Raw genomic sequence first — 17,910 nt, forward strand, 5'->3', positions numbered from 1 at the left:
TGGTGGGGATATGCCTAGACTTTTTTTTTACTCAATCACTTTTTCAAAAAGGTCTTTTCAAAGAAAAGAACTTTAGCCAATGCTGGAGTCTACCATGCTTGCCCCCTCATGGACTATTGTATTTTTGTCAGTAACTTTATGCTTTCTATTATATTTATTCTTTTATTTTTTTGTCAACTTCTGTCAAACTCTTCTCATTTCTCCAAATTTGTTTACAAACTGAAGCGTCTCTGCTTCCAAGTCTGATTTGCAAATGCTACTTTCACAAATAATCTTCATTACTCTGGATGTAAATACTAACATTCGGATGGATTGTATTAATCTTCCTCCTGAATTGGAACAAGTGTTAGTGCTAGCCATGAGACTGAACTGCATACCTGTTGCAAGACAACTGATTATATTGCTAAGTGGAATCACCTGCAGTCAATAACTAGCTCTTTCTAGCCTTATTTGACAAACTCAATGTTGTTCCGAAAAATCTGTGATGAAGATATTAACAAGCAGAATATTAACAATTGACAGTATTGTTTCAACCACTCTGTTAAATCTTTCAGAAACCAATGCGTCACTCTAGCACAAAGCCCCACACACAGTGCAATCCAGGTACATATGTAGAAAATGGTAAGGGTTGCCATCATGCAGTAAGCTAAGAACATTTAGCTATAATTTGCATGCGAAGATACTTGTTTAACTTTAACGGATATTAGACATAAGACATGTATTTTGCAATCTTGGTACCAGATCTTGTACCAATGTCCAACCAATACATCCTACGGCATGTGCCTCATGTGCCTCATTACTGATACTTGAAGCAGGGGGTATACTAAAGTTTTAGTACCCTACCCGATATGGGCCATAGGGGAGGTATGATTGGAGATTGCAAATCTTGGCAAGGTTGTACTTGCAATCTATTAATTTTGAGAGGTCTTAACTAAAGATTATTCTTCATGTTGAACTTTCTATTCTGGTCTATGTAGTTTCCTGACAAAGTCTCTGCTACGTTGTTGCTCAATGCTTAATTGCTTGCAAGCATTGTGGTTAAACCTAGAGTTGGGCACTGGGCCCGGCACGAAGCGGGCCGTGCCTGGCACGGCCCGATAGCTACAGTGCCGGGCCGTGCCTGGCACGGCCCATTTAAGGGGGCCGTGCTGGGTCACAGGTTACTGGCCCGCGGGCCGAGCCCAGAACGGCCCGCTTCGGGCCTGGGCCGGGCTGGCCCGCGGGCCTGGCACGGTCCGGGCCCGGCCCGGCCCGATAAAAATTAATGCTTCATAAATTTTTTTAATAAATTAATAAATATTGAAAACTAAGGATTTATGAATATAAAGCCACCTTAATGGTGGGGGGTTTGGCATAGACCCCTACCAGTTTATTAATTTAAATCAAAATGGTACATGAAGGGAGGTTTGGACCTTGGTCTGACCTCCAGAATACAATAAGAAAGGGCCGAGGTTTGGACCTTGGTCTGACCTCCAGAATACAATAAAAATGTACAATTATAAAAAATTAAGAAATCTTACTAATCATCAGTAATTCAGTGAATCAGTATTCACTCTTCAGTCTTCAATAGTGTTTGTATCATCATCATCAGAGGATGTTGTATTATGTCCACCTTTATCTTGAAGTCTTGCCTCAGCATCCAACCAATCTTTGAAGTAGAGAAGCATCTCCACCGTTTCGCCCGTCATCATACTTCTCTTTTCGTCAAGAACACGCCGACCTGCACTAAAAGCGGATTCCGATGCTACCGTGGACATCGGCACAGCTAAAATATCGCGTGCAATTGCAGACATAACAGGATATTGATTTCTAACACTCTTCCACCAAGATAATACATCTAGATTCTCTATTTGATTTTCATCATATGCAGACTGAAGATCATTTCGTAAATAAAATTCTAGTTCACTACTTAAAGATGAAGAAGATGAAGATAAACTTGAAGTATGTGTGTGTCTTCTCTGTGCAATGAATGAAAAAATAGATGACGAACAAGAACTACTAGAAGAAGAAATAGAGGTTTGTATTTGTGTTTTAGATCCACGAATTTTTTCATCATATATAGCATAAATATCATAAAGAAGTTGTTTTACCTCATTTTTAGCAGATTCAGAATCTTGATTCATATTTTCACAGTATGCATCAAGTAAAATTAGCACGCCATTTAATTTAACTCTAGGATCAAATACAGCAGCTAAGTTATGCATAGGACATATCTTGTCCCAATACTCATTCCATTTAGATTCCATTAGGTCAATAATAGGCATTAAAACATCATCATATCTATGTTCTGCAAATTTTTGACTAATTATATATGCTTGTTGTAAAAATGAACATGAAGTTGGATAATAAATACCAGAAAGAACATTGGTAGCATTATAAAAACTAAGCAAAAAATCTTCCAAAATTTTTCCTTTATTCCAATCAGTTTCAGTCAATGTAAAGCCTAATCCACGATCATTAATATATGCACTTAATAAATTTTTATATGGGTATGCATCATGTATCATGTTATATGTGGAGTTCCAACGAGTAATTACATCAAGTTTAAATTTTTTAAAACGTTTACCATGATTTATACATAGTTCCTTAAATTCTTGAAGTCTTGATCTTGAAGCATGAATAAAAGAAACTGCATTTCTAATTTTACCAATCACATCTTGAATCATACCCATGCCAGCTTGAACAGAAAGATTTAAGATATGACATGCACATCTAATATGCAATAAATTTTCATCTAACATGGGATGCAATGAGTCTTTTAATAATGCAACAGCAGAATTATTATTAGATGCATTATCAAAAGTAATAGACATAATTTTATCATTAATATTATATGAACATGCAGTTTGATAAATGATATTTGAAATTTGTTGCCCAGAATGTGGAAAATCAAAAGCACGAAAAGCAAGAATACGTTTATTTAATTGCCAATCATTATCAATATAATGAGCAGTAATGGCAATAAAACAATTACTACCTACAGATGCTGACCAAATATCAGAAGTTAATGAAATTTTTACATTTAAAGTAGAAAGTGTTTCAATTAAACTTTGTTTCATTGCTAAAAAGTTAGTCATGGCTACTCTTCTAAATGTACGCCTACTAGTTCTTTTGTAAGTAGGTTGTAGGTTTAATTGAACATATTCTTCAAAATTAAAAGATTCACATAAACTAAAAGGTAATTCATCCTTAACTATCCATTTTACAAGTGCTTTTCTTTGATTTTCATGATTATATGCAAAATTACCTACAAGTAATCCCCCTTGTATATTAAGGGTACTTTGAGTTTGAGCATGAGAATCATGCATCCTAGGACTCTCTTGATGTCTTTTTAAATGCCCTGTTCCCCCACTACTACTACAACTATAAAGTTTGGCACATTTTTTACATTTAGCTTTCCTGACTCCATCAACCATAACTCTATCAAATTCATTCCATACAGCACTAGTCCTCTTACGAGAAGAGGTTTGATCTTCACTCAATTCACTAGTTCTAGAGGAACTAGGAACATGGGGTTGGGGATTAGTTTCTTCTCCCTCAGAAACAGGAGGAATGCCAAACTGACTTTCCTCAAAACATGACATATCTAAATTGATGAATTCAAAAAATAAAAACTAACCACAAGGAGGAATTGAGTAGAGGGTCGGAGGGCAGAGGCAGAGCCGAGATTCTGAGCTTCCTCTTGTGCTCTCAACAGGAGTGACCTTCTCTTCTCAACAGGAACCTCCTCTTGTGTAGCACTTGAACACTTGCTAAATGCAAACTAAAAATTAAATTGCTAGAAGAGCACTTTAGAAGAGAGAAATAATAGCAGTAGAGAAGGAGAGAATAGTTGGTTTGGTGTGGTGAGAATGAGGGAGGAAAGGGCTATTTATAGAAGCCCAAAATTTTTTTTCCAAAATACCCCTCAATTTAGCCGTTTTTGGACTGTTGGGAGGGGCAAAATTGGAAATTTTCCAAAATAGCCGTTGAAAACGGCTATTTTTCTCCCCCCCTCTCCAGACGGGCCGTGCCTGGCACGGTCCGTTTGGAACCGTTGCGGGCCGTGCCTGGCACGGCCCGTTTGAAACCGTTGCGGGCCGTGCCTGGCACGGCCCGTTTCGTGCCGTGCCCGGCCCGGCCCGTCAATAGATGGGCCTGGGGCCGGGCCGGGCTTCCTTTTGCGCCCGAGACGGGCCGTGCCGACACGGCCCGCTTCATAAGCGGGCCGGGCCAGGCACGGCCCGTTTAGACCTTGGGCCCGGTGGGCCTGGGCCGGCCCGGCACGGCCCGATGCCCGACTCTAGTTAAACCTAGCCAAGGCGAAGGCCCATCAAGGCATATCAGGTTGATTGAAACTTTGTGGCATCTGAAAGCCTTGCTTAAAGGGTTGAACTGCCACCAGGAAACTCGTTTCCTATCCAATTTGAATTTGCCAGAGAACTTGTTGAGGAATTGAGACCGATCACTTCTCCTGATGAAGAACTTTAGAGGAAATGTGAATGTAAATTAAAAAATTAAGTCCTGTGGAAAACCTCATGCTTTAGCCAAAGACCGGTACACTATAGTTTTCTCCTGTGTCTTCTCTGCATTCTATGCAAATTACTTGCCTATTTGCAGGCCAATCTCCATAGTTTCCTACACACTGTTTTCCCTATATATGCAGTAGTTATGTCTGTTTTATACATACTTATGCCTGGGCCAGGGATTAAAAGAAAAATGATCATTAAAAATGCCTGTGGATGAGCCTAAACATTAGGTGGCAGTTAATCCAAAGGTTGGACCTCAATTGCTTGAGGGACTAAGGTGAGAAAAATAGTGTTCAATTTAAGGAATCAATGTACTTTTCAGAGTTTACATGTAGATTGTTGTGAGCTTCTCAAAGGTTATTATCATCGTCATTGCGCGTAGTAGCAGTTACAAAAAGAATGCAAATATTTCTTTTTGAGCAAATATGAGCGTGGCATGATTTTTTTTAGAAATAGGGTGCAAAATGGAGGGGAATGCTGGTCAAGGAAGGTAGGCTATTGAACATAGGCAGGTTGGTATATGACTTTGACATAATTTTTCATAAAAGAACATGTTATAATTCAGTTCAAGGAATCTATTAGAGAGCGCACAAACTTTTGATGAGCTTCTCAAAGACCATTGCCATTGGCTCTTCCATCGCCCGCCATGGTGGCGTACATATGATGAATATATGATAATTCTTAAAGAGGAAGATGCGAATGTGATGCAGTTCAATTCAAGGAATCAATTTTACCATGTAGAATTCACATTCAAACTTCTGTTGAACTTCTCCACATACATTACCATCGCCATTACCTATAGTGGTGAGTATGCATTGATCGCCAGATAATTTTTTTTATATTAAAGGAATAAACAGGCATAATTCAAAATGAGGAGTCATTGTACCTTTGTGGAATTCTGCTTGTTAATTAGCTTCTCTTGGACCATTGCCAAAGCTGCCGACCATTTTGATATGTGTTGTGTCATGAATATTAATATGCGAAAGGAAAAAATAAAGCTTTGTACCATAAGGACACCATTCCCTACATTGGCTTGTATACACTATATTGTTCTCTAACATCTTCTTTCCTTTATTTCCTTCATGCTACTTAAATCCTTTGTTGCCTTCCAGGCATATAGAGCCATGGCACCCAAGTTTTCCAAATCGACCTGAACTGCCTAGTTCGGGGCATATTATATAGAATTAAGTGGAATTGCCAAAGGTTGCAAAACGAATCTGAACCATCCAAGTCATAATATGTCATATCAAACCAGTGCGGAACTAGATGGATCAGATTAAGATTGATTGGTTTGGGACATGATAGGAATCAAACCAAACTGATTTGACTTGGTTTGGATTGGTTTCAAACTAATAATTGCACCTCACATAAGATTACTTGCACAAAACATTGTTAGCAAAATTGAAATATCTATTGAGAAAGTAGTACATTTGATATATCATAATATATGAGCACAAATTATGACTACCATACATATGAATGATAATTCATGATACTGAGATGTCTTTGTTATATGACCAGCCGGTTAACCCTAAAAAGAAAGGCAAGCTGGGTTAATACTCTAATAATTGATATACCAAAAACTCAAGTCAAGAAAGTGTGAAAGCAGAATCACCCTGATAAGCTCTATCTTGTATTCTTGCACTAACTCGACTAGTCATGATGCATGACCAGAGAAGGCGGTTCAGAACTTGAGACACCCATATCTAGTCACAGTCTCATAGAGGAGGTCGCAAGGACATATTAAACTGTGTTTTCTTGTGCAAACTATGTGATATGGATTTGGTTTCATCACCACATATGCAAGTTGCAATGGTTGCCATCTGGCCTTTTGATTATACAATCCATGTACATACGTAACTCACAAGCCTACATTTTGCAAAAAGTAACAAAAATCAAAAATAGAGGTAGCAATGCTTAACCATTTAACTTGTTTAACTTAATTCAACTTGTAGGAGATCGAGTTAAATTTAAATTATCTATTCTATAAAATGGTCAGGTTTGAATTTAGGTTTTTGACCTATTTAAGAAATGGGTCAGATTCGAGTATATGAATTTTTGACTCTACTATTCAAGGCATAGCTTCCATAAATATTTAAAACGAGCATACCCCATTATACTTCTTGTCCCAAAGACTAAGAATAGCGAGAAGAGAAAATGATTACTTTAATAGCTAACTAATCATGAAGCTAGCACTTTATTCTTAATTAAAACCGGGCATGCCATGTTTACTTTGAATTAGGGAGTTATGGCAGTTGGGAAGCAATTATTAAAGATAAAGAAAGCGACCAAGGAAGAGGACTAACAGGAGATGGTCCAGCTTGCACATGGTTGGGGAGTCAGAGGTGGGAATTGTTTATTGGGTTTGTGAAAATTTCCTATATGACCATTTCTAACCTAGTTTCAGTCTTTCTTTAAATATTTTCACTCAAATGTATGCACTATATAACTAACATGAGCAATCAGAACCTAATACCACTTTTCTTTTAGAATAGTTTCACTCCAATGCTCTCTGATAACTAACACAAGAATCTTTGAATGATGAATGATTGGAAAATAATTAGTTGATAATGCCTTCTTCATCTTGATTGAGTGTTCTAGAAAATATATCAATTTGTATTGGGAATACAATATGTGTAAATAGTGACTTTTTTAGGGGTTAAAAGAGCATAAAGATTTAAGATTTGTCACTTTTATCTCATTTATAACAAATTCCTCTTAACATTATCATTATCTCATTTAAGATAAATTTCTCAACATTACTATTTTCTTAAACATATATTATCAGCCACAACAACACTAATGTTGTACTTATTTTTGATAAAACGACAATTATTCTTGTTTTTGTTACTAAATACTGATGTTTCAAATTGTTGTTACATGTCAGCCAAGATTCTGTGGGGTCTTACAATGTTTTCAAATTCCTAAGCATTCATTTTGACTGAGACAACATTGACTAATCTTTTGTCATCCTTCCCATAAAGATAACCACAATTTTAGGTTCTTTGAGATTGTGTAGATCGGACAACTCAACATTTTATGAAAGGAAATGCTTGATATTTCATGCTATCTAAATTGGATTATAATGATAATGACTAGGATAGAAAGAAACTTAAACTTAATTGGCATTCAAATTTGACCAACACTTATAGGTTAATTTTGTAGAGGACAACCCTTGTATGTACTTTCCTTCTTTTGATGTACTATTGGCAAAAGTTTTAACCTTATGTGTTTTGTTAAATCATGGCCAACCACCCTCTGTATCATGTTGTTTATTAATTAGAGAACTGATGATATGTGTTTAATCTATGATGAAACAGCTTGCTAATGACTTACATTTCGAGGTGTTGTAACCAATGAGTCCAACCGAGCAGAAGAGTACCAAATCATGTATTAAAGCAATAATCTCTAGAGAAAATTACACCATCTCATGACTAATCTCACTATTAATTAGAATTAGCAAAAGAACATTGTTAGGCCTGTGGATAGTTTTTCCATGCATTACCAACAGATGATGGCTAGCCCTTGCGAGTCGAACTGAATCATATGATGACATGAACTCCATCTCATATGATGACATGAACTCCATCTCATGACTAATCTGCTAACCATTTCAACATCTTCAATTCAAAAAATATCTGGCTAGAAGGAGACTGCTTAACTGTCATTGAATGGACTAAAAATCATAGAACCGGTTTAGTACCAACCTATTCCTTGCATCCTCTTCTTTCAGACATTGTTCAATGTGTGGCTACAGTACTGGACTATTTTAACTTATCCCATGGGTGCAGAGAAGGAAATCAACCAGCAGAGTTAGGGATTAGCATAGAATTTGTTTCTATAACTCACCTACCTCAAGGGATTAGAATGCTGGTGATGGCAGATGCAGCTAGTGGTGACATCTAAGAGGGACTTGAGAGCAAGGCCAGGAGAAAAGGGAAAGGGGAGGAAGGAGGAAGAGGAGAGACCTGCTGCAATAAAGTTTGAGCGGAGAAGGCAGCCTTTAGCCTCCCATAGATGGGAGGCGTCGAGAGCAGCGATGAGGAGGAACTCAAGAGCAAGATAGGGGAGGAGAGAGGAAGGAAAGGAGGAGGAGAGATTTTTTTTTTAATTAAAATACCTACTTGAGGAGCTGCAACTTATCTTGCAATCATTTTGACAGCAATATAGGTCTAAAACAAGCAACTCAACAATCCAAAAAATATACGAATTATATTAGACTGTAATTTAGTTACCTTAAGGTGGCATTTGATGACCAAAGTGGGATTATCAAGGTGATCTTAGATCACCGGTGATCTTTATCGTAGGATAATCTGATCCTCGATGATTTAGGATAACTGTGTTTGGTATGTTATGTTCCAGTGGTTAAGAATATCTAGATATCCACGTGTAACCTGTTTGGCATTCCATAAAAATCCAAGATCACTCACGGACCAACCATATAATATAGAAATTATCCTTAATATATTCTAAAAAATATTTATTAATTATATAAAATAGACTATAATAAAATATTAATATATTTATTCACATTTTAATTATTAATATATTACATAAAAATATATTTGTTAGTGTTATAAATTATTAATCCTTTAGAAGAATATCAATTATTATATAGAATTAATATTTTTATTTCTACTTATAATATATTATTTTAATACTAATAATTAATTTAATCAAGGAAAATACGGCCAATAAACATAATATAATAAATACTTTCACTATATAAATATAAATTTTGATAATGTACTTCTAGTCTTTTACTATAATTTGAAATTATCTTTGAATAGTCATATGACATCAATATAATTAATAATATATTATAGTATAATATATTATAAATATAATATATATAATATTGTTATAAGTATTAATGATATATTGATATATATTTTTTGTTTGGACTGAGGGGCATTTTTGTCTTCAATTTTCAACCTAAGATTACCGCCCTACGGTGATCTTTGATTTCCAACCTCAAGGATAGGCAACCCAGATTAGGTTGGGCGGTGATTTGAGGGATGGAGGTAAGTTAGAATCACTGCCACGTAGGATCATCGTGGTGATATCATCATCTCCACCCACATCACTCTTGATCTTGCGATGATTATCCCATAAGGATGATTTTGGAATAAGAAAGCCCGTCGTAGTTGGATGTAACTATGAATCAAAATTATAAATATTTATCATATCTTAACCCAACCCAATCCTTTAAGCCCGATCAATCAAATTTTAAATTTTGGATGATATGGAAGAAGTTAAATGACCTAGATGAGGTTTTTATCCATAACTTCGCTATATTTAGAGTAAAATAAAGCTGAACTTGTGCTTCTTTGGACCAAGCCCACCCCAAAATAAATATAACAAACTATTAAAAAAAAGCAAAAATTCTTTTGTAATTATCACCAACCTGGGTCCTGGGACCATTTCCCTTCCCATCTATATAATCCTCAATCCCCCCCTCTTCTTCCCTCCCCCCTCACTTTCTTTCTTCTTCCCAAAATCCCAAAGAAAGAAAGGAAGAGAGAGAACAAAAGGTGTTGTAGAGAGAGAGAGAGGGAGGGAGAGAGGAGAGAATGGGAAATGGAGTGGGGATGGCGAAATGCAGCAAGATCAGGCACATTGTGAGGCTCCGGCAGATGCTGCGGCGGTGGCGGATGCGGGCGGCGTCGGCGTCGCGGGGGGCGCCGGCGGACGTGCCGGCGGGGCACGTGGCGGTGTGCGTGGGGAGCAGCTCGCGGCGATTTGTGGTGCGGGCGGCGCACCTCAACCACCCGGTCTTCCGGCAGCTCCTCCGGCAAGCCGAGGAAGAGTACGGCTTCTCCTCCCGGCCCGGCCCCCTCGCCCTCCCCTGCGACGAGTCCTTCTTCGAACATATTCTCCGCCACCTCTCCTCTTCTTCCTCCTCGTCTTCCCGTTTCGTTAGCCTCGAGGACTTCCGGAAGACCGCGCCGGCGTCCTCCTCTTGCTCGTGCTCCTGCTGCCACGCCGGCCAGCGGAGTGCCGGATGGCACTCCCCTGAGTCCGTCCCTCTCGTCCGCGCCGAGAAATCCGTCTGGTGATTCACTCAGGCATTACATCAAATAGTTGGGCTGGTGGGCGGACCAGGGGTTGCCCTCGATGTAAATAATAATGTGATTATCTCTAATACATAGTTATTAATATGGCCGGTGGGCGGTGGCATCTTCATTATAGTCTTATTTGCATGTTTAAAATTTAAGCTCCTCTGTTTTTATGTCTCCAATTTTGGATTTTGGATCCGGATTCGAATCCGCATAAAGCTGAAGGAAAATAAAGTGGTTCAGGATTCGGTCACATGGTTGTGTTTATTTGTCCTCCACTTCTCCCATGAAAAGGTCAAAAGGTGATAAGATGGTGCACATCGTTATTTAAATATATTTTTTGTTTTATTTTTTATTTTTTTTGGGTAAAATGGATAAATTAAATGTGAGAATCATCAAACAAAAAATTTAACAATTAAATAGGAATAGATGTCATGAAATCCCATAATGTTTATCCCCGATAAGGCTTATAAGGAAGTCCCCTCAAGTTGGATCTGACCGAGGTCTTGAACTAAATGATACCTAAAGCTATACAAATGCCAGTTTTAGGTCCCGTGATGGGAAGAGCAGAGAAAGAACTTCTTTGCTTCGAACCAAAGCTAATAAAGAATCTAGAAAGAGTGCTAGCACCAAAAACAAGGGCCTCGGATTTTATCAATCAATCAGTCGTTCAAACTCTCCCAAGTCCTCTATTTTGAAAAGGGAAAATCACTCGTCAAAGATCAGCCTGATCACATAAAACGCTATCCAATTAGTTACATAATTACTAAATTATTATTATTATTATTATTTATTTTAGTCTTGGCACTAGAACATGGTTTCAATTTCTTATGTGCATTGACTTGTTTTTGTAATCTAGATCTGGTTATTTAATGGACCGATCTAATCGACCAGTCTAATAGTCACTCGCCACATTATTATTTTGTATTTAAACAATTCAAAATCAAAGAAGGGTGCATGTTATCGATCGTATGTGTTCCTCGAGATTTGGACTAGTCTCGGATCTGGCCTATGTAATAATTTCTCACAATCTAGGCCTTCATGTAGAGCATGCCTCACTATAATTTTTAAAGCAGCAACATCTCGCAGAAGATAAACTATTTCTGAGATAAAAATAAGAAGCACGAAAGCAAAGGAAAAACATTAATTAAGTGGGCCTACGGACATGCAACCAACGAACCTATGTTCTAAGAATAATGGAGGTTTAATGCATTAGTGTAAGGTATTGCATCTTGTCTGTCCAAAAAGTTCCTGATATGATAGGACCACGACTTGATGGACGGATTATCTTGTCACTATGGCAATCATTCTACAATGATTCCTTTAAACTCCCTGTTAAGCAATTTATGGCATGTAGTTTGGATTGAATCAAGTTACTACAATAACATATAGCTGCACCGAGCCAAAATTGGCAATGTTGAACCCAAGACTTAAATCTGTGCTTGTCCATAGACTGACATGGTCATCCCTCCCCATAGCAAGATCCTCTGCCCTGCAACATTATGCACCGCAAAGTCCTATACCACCATGGATGGCCACCACGTCATCTATTTTAGAATAGGATGGCTTTCCTTCATCATCATGACGCTGTGTATCGCACTACCAATATCTCGTCGAATTTCAGGAATGAATAAGAGCCATCCGTTTCAGATATGGATGACGTGATAACTATTCGTGATCGTACTTGACTCTACGGTGCACAAGCTGTACTGCAAAGGATCCAAACTCTCCCTCCCCTGCCATGGTCCTTTATTGTACACGTGCGCAAGGGCACGTGCATAATGCATGTATACATATATCTACACTTCTAGCATGTTTAAATGCAATGAGAAGATAGGTATCAACCAGCAAATCAAACTTCATAGGCCATCTCTTATTGATATTAAAATTTACTTATGTCAAAGAGTCAAGGGTATTTATGTATCTAACCCATGGAGGTATCATCCATAAGGGGAAGTATTGATGTAAGCAAGATCTATCTCATTAATAGATCATAGCTTCTCATGAGAAAATTTTCTATATGGTATCAAGAATGGGCCATGAAACATAGTATTAAGTGTAAGCCATTGCTTGTTTAAGAAATAGGAAGTCCAGCTAGAGGGTGATGACACAAACTGCAACCGCGGTTTGGGGTCATTTTTGGTGCTCTTTTCTGGGTGTCCAAGGTATTTCTGTACTTATAAAATAGTGCTATGGTATAATCTATCTAATCCTTCGTATGGAACCTAGTAATGGCAATGTAATTTACAATAGAAATATCCCTAGGCAAAACTTTGCTAGAGGAGAGGAGATTTATGATGAAGACTAGTGGATTTGGCATGCTGTTGTAACATTGCTCTAGCTTATGTTACATAAATCGAGGCCCCATGTTTATAGGCCAATTAGGGTTCAACACATTGTATCTTGTTTTCAATAAGATCACTAAGTAGCATTATTTTTAATTTTTTTTAAAAAAAAGTTTATGTGTATACAATACATTATTAATAACATGTAATGAATAGATGGCTTGAATGATAAAATTTGGTTCATTTATCTTGTACAAAACATATAGAAAACGAAGCAATTTGTAGTTATCAATTTAGATTAGTTTGTTCCTGGTAAGTGCTACGGTGAAGTTGTCTCTTCTAATTGATTTTTGAAAACTCTTATAAAATCACTAAATTCCTTTTTTGTCAAAAAGAAGCATCCTACGACTCCTTACCTTTTCATCAAAAAGAGTATTAATATCTTTATCGAGTAGGTTTCACTAAATCCCTACATATAGAACTCGAAGTCAGAAATGCTAGGGTTGTTATCCGAAAAGAAGAAATCGTACAACAAAGTCCTCAGATTTGCATGTATATATAAATTCATACTCTGTTTTTTGTCAAGAAAATGACTTCACTTATTGGTTTGGACAAAATCCACTTCATGAATAACTGGTTAACATGAACCAGTGTGTATTAGGGCTTAACATAGACCATAATATTCATGTCCTCGGTTAGGAAAGGTCATCTCTAAACCTCTGTGGTTGCAAGTTTAACCATCAAAATTTTCAGCCACATCCTTATCATATGATTAACAGGAAATAGTAGTGATACCATCTTTAACTAAAGCATAACAAAGTTGAGAGCATTTAGGAGTTTGCTTTTGGGCATCTGAGCTTCCTAGATATAATTAGACCAACTAATATCACTCTTCCTATAGAGTGCCATTCTTGATTACTTGGAGTCGAGATGATTGGATCTTTGACAGTACTTGCAGTGGGTCATGGCATGGGAGCATGTCATGTGCATGCTGGGGACAGGAGACCGACAAACTAGTACATTGAGCTTCCCATCAAGACATGAAGATGTCTCACAGGACATCAAGGACCCAACTGTAAGATACCTGAATCCTTCCAGCATCGCATTATGTGAGGACCATGCGAGAGTTCCTTTAATTCCACATCGGCTGTGTACTAAGTAGATCTTGAGTATTTATTCAAAACTAAGAAACATGGATAAAACTTTTTAGCTAGTTTTTTTGATGAAATCCTGGATCATTACAAATCGTATCAAAGCGCATCTGACTCATAGCCTACGTGGATTTAGATCCTTAACCAGAGGGAGTATATGAGGAACATACAGGCATGTCTTTAATCCCATATTACTAGGTAGATCTTGAATATTTACGCAGAGCCAAGGAACTCAAATAATATCTTTCAGCTGGCCTTATTGGATGAGGTTCTAAGTCGTTACATATTTTATGCTTCTGAAGGCATGTGGGTGGATGCACTATTATAGGTATATTTGGTAGGCCTATTTAGGGCATACCTTATCCAAATTCCAAGGCTAATTAGAGTTGAGCAAAGGAATTGAGCTCTATTTAGGTTAGACTAGGTTTCATTCTAAGACATTCAGTCTTTAGCCTAGGCCAAAGACAAATTATCGCATAATGCGGGATGGCTCAAGTGATAGCTTTGAAGTTATTATTTAAAAATATAAAAAGTTTTTTGCGCAAGACTAGGCTTCATTGATTTCAGGTTTGATCCAGCATAACTTGAAATAAATTTTATGTTTGATGTTCATGATCAAACTTAGTTCATGTCTTACATAATGAAGCTTGAACTAAACTCAAACAGATAAATAGTCTATTTCAAACAACTTGATATCCTTGTGCAAGATTCAATTCATCCTGAATTATTTAGACAAGTCTACATATTAACTTTTGCAGTCGAATTGGTTTATCCTATAATTTTAGTGGATGTCAATAAGCATAGATGGTAAAGTCATCACCCATGATATCTAATGATCTGGATTCTAACCTCACCGATGCCTGGGTAGCAGGATAGAGTGTAATCCCCTCATCTACAATTAAAAAAATGAAAATAGAAAAAAGTTTTGCAATCAACTATTAGCCAAACACCAATCCTCCAAATATCAACATATAGATATTGACATTATATGGATACAAAAGTTGATTGCAATTAGGACTACAATTAGGATTAACACTTTTTTTTTTTTTTTGGTAAAAGAAAAGGAGAAGGGGGGAAGAAGGGACAAGCCCACCCCCGCGTAGCAGCCCCCACTGGGCCCCCATCCCGCCAGGAGAATGTTCGATGCGGGCAGAAATGACCGTGTGTTGGGCACCCCAGCCGGTTTTACTCATACCCTCCCCACTCGTGGGCCTGGCTCGGTTACCCCTCTGAGCTCCGGCACGAATACCACGTATAAGTACGCGTCCGAACAGGGAGCATCCGGTCTCCACAATTTAATCGACGCCCGTGCGTTTCGAACTTGGAACCACTTGGTTGGAAGTGAGGCCATGCTCCCACTAAGCTACCACCTCAGTGGCAGGATTAACACTTTCTAGATATCAACATATAGATATTGACATTATATGATAACCAGTTCTCTAAAAAAGTGAGATAATTAAAGATTGGAGTTATAAGTGAATATCTGCTGTAATTTTTTGTGAGAAAATTATAAGGACCCAGAAAGTGTCCACTGATGGGCTCCCCAAAGCATTATCACTGGTACTATATAATCCACCCACTACTGAATTAATGAAATGATGACCAAAAACTACTTGGAGAGGATTCCAACTGACAATAGATTCTTCTTGAGTGTGATGATGAGGAAGATTCCTAGAACTAAAGCATTTGTTTCAAGGAGTTGGGTTCCATCAGTGATGATCCTGTTGTTGAGAGCAGCAGGTGTCGTCTCCTCATTGAAACAAAAGAGAGGGTAGGCTAGCTATGGCCTACCTTAGCCTTTGATATGCCCTGAGGGCCATTAAATAAAGAGAAGTAAGGAGTGTAAAGGACAATGTATGCTATATGGGTGAATAACATAGAAGAAGTAATGGCACATATAGAAAGATTCAGTGTGATTTTTAGGGTTAAGTGGTAGCTATTACTTGGTACTTGGTACTAGATGGTATAAGTAATAACTAAGGCATCAATAATGCTGATATAATGAAAATAATGCAACTAATAGTCCACTTCGATCTTGGATTGGATTTTTTTTTTTTTTTGGAGAATGAAACAGAAGTCAATATAACAGGCATCACAATAAAAAATGGACAATAATGGTAAAATAACAACATTAATTTATTGTGTCATTGTTAACTGAACTAAAAAAAAAAAAATTCAGTGGAGATGGAGATGTAAATTTTAAGAATTTTACTTTATTCAAATAAGTCAAAAAATGGCTGCTATTTACATTACATAATAGCTAAATAATAGATATTATTTGAAAGTCCATTAGGAGTATATAATGTTAGGATTACCCTCAAAAAAAGAGTACATAATGTTAGTAAACCTTGACCTTAACTGTTCAATAAGGTAGTTGCACTACCCTGTGCAAGTAAGTAGATGCCCAGTTTTCCAAATAATTATTTGAGTAAAAGATTATATGAGCAAAAAAAAATAGAGTTTATTTTGGGGGAAATTTTGTCATGTTGCTGATGCCTTAGGCATTAGTGCAGACAAGAAGAAAAAAGTAGGGTTTAGAAGTCAATGGAAATCATCATTCTTCTGTTTCATTTGATGCTGAAGAAATAGCATAGGCTGTTCCAAGTTGCAACACAAGTATCCAAATTATGAAAATGACACCACATCTGGCAATCCTCCTTTTCTGACCTCTCTCTCTCTCTCCCTCTCTCTCTCTCTCTCTCTCTCTCTCTAGCACAGATGTGATAAAAATTACAGCTGAGCTATTAATGTAATCCCTAAGAGATTTGTATCCAATTACAATGTCCAAGCATGGCTTCTGTTTAAATATGTTTTCATATGTTTTCAGCTTTTATGCTCTCCAGCTCTGTTTCTGTATGCAGCACAACTAGCTTCTTTATACTTCTCTTCAGATCGTACTCCTACTCAACTTCTCTACATCCACCGAACTAACGAGAGCCTTTTTGGGCCTAACTTCATCTATAGACTCATAAGATACTACACCACAAGCTTGTTTCAAGAAAACCTCTATATAGCACGCCACTCTGATATCTACGATTCCAACCCACGAAAAATTCTCATGTTTTTGCGTCAAAAAACACTACCAAATGCATCAAGCAAACCAGAACAGAAGAAGAAGAAGAAGAAGAAGTCTCAATCCTCTCCTCTTAAGAGATGGTGAGGCGCAGGAGGCAATGGAACTCGGGATGAGCGAGATAAGATATAGGAACAACCAACCGGCTTCGGTTCTCCCCCACGTACACCGCAAAGTGACCCTTCGGTACGTCCTCCGGCAGCCCCTCCTCCTCTCCACCACCACCACCACCACCACCACCCAACCCCTGCTTCCTCCCGAGGCCCGAGCACCTCTTCAGCATCTGCTTCAATAACATAGCTTGGGAAAGCTTGTAGTGATTCCCAAGGGTCATTATCTTTTCTTTTTCTTCTTCATGTCAGATTTTTTATAACCAGGAGAAGTGAACTAAAAAGGAGGACGAGGAGATGGTGAGTGAGACTGTGAGGGGTGGGAGAGTGGGGAGGACGAGAGGGGACTGGTGGGCTGGGGGCTTGGGCTTGGGCAAAGGACATGCTGGGCCTTGCTCTCTTTGGTGCATAGTCTGTGGAGTTTGGAGCTGGAGGAAGTACAAACTTGTAGGTGGAGTTTAAATTTGCTAACTATAGTTTTGTTCGATTACGTTACAGTTGTATACAGTCATAATTAATCACAGTGTACAGTGTGTACTGTGTCTTCGAGCTTCAAATGGCCCGATGCCCAGTTGCTGCATGCAATTTGTGGAACAAAAATCATATGGAGCCGGCATCAAAGAAGAAATTACCAGATGGACCTTCCATTTTGTCGCATGTTTTCTCATGCCCATCTTAAAAAAGAAATTCAAAAGATAAGAACTTCTCCTACCGACCCGTGATT

At 37.9% G+C, this 17,910-nt stretch overlaps 1 protein-coding gene and 1 long non-coding RNA gene across 2 annotated transcripts; one reads left to right on the forward strand and one right to left on the reverse strand.

Annotated features, from left to right (window-relative positions):
• Window positions 1-20: 20 nt before the first annotated feature.
• LOC120105736 lies at window positions 21-6,491 on the reverse strand. The gene is made up of 2 exons (XR_005508051.1): window positions 4,293-6,491; window positions 21-1,044 (listed from the first exon to the last, which is right to left on the reverse strand). It is a non-coding gene; the product is annotated as an uncharacterized LOC120105736 (long non-coding RNA).
• A 2,937-nt stretch (window positions 6,492-9,428) lies between these two features.
• On the forward strand, window positions 9,429-10,820 carry LOC103717412 (indole-3-acetic acid-induced protein ARG7-like). The gene has a single exon (XM_008805787.3). It carries the CDS (start codon window positions 10,082-10,084, stop codon window positions 10,565-10,567), a length of 486 nt encoding a protein of 161 aa, XP_008804009.2. The 5' UTR covers window positions 9,429-10,081; the 3' UTR covers window positions 10,568-10,820.
• Window positions 10,821-17,910: the final 7,090 nt, after the last annotated feature.

The sequence above is a fragment of the Phoenix dactylifera genome, unplaced genomic scaffold (genome assembly GCF_009389715.1).
Source record: "Phoenix dactylifera cultivar Barhee BC4 unplaced genomic scaffold, palm_55x_up_171113_PBpolish2nd_filt_p 000352F, whole genome shotgun sequence".
NCBI lineage: Eukaryota > Viridiplantae > Streptophyta > Magnoliopsida > Arecales > Arecaceae > Phoenix > Phoenix dactylifera.

Bases quoted from the DNA above. Each gene is read 5' to 3' on its own strand.
- LOC103717412 (XM_008805787.3), top strand. From the start codon at position 10,082: ATGGGAAATGGAGTGGGGATGGCGAAATGCAGCAAGATCAGGCACATT.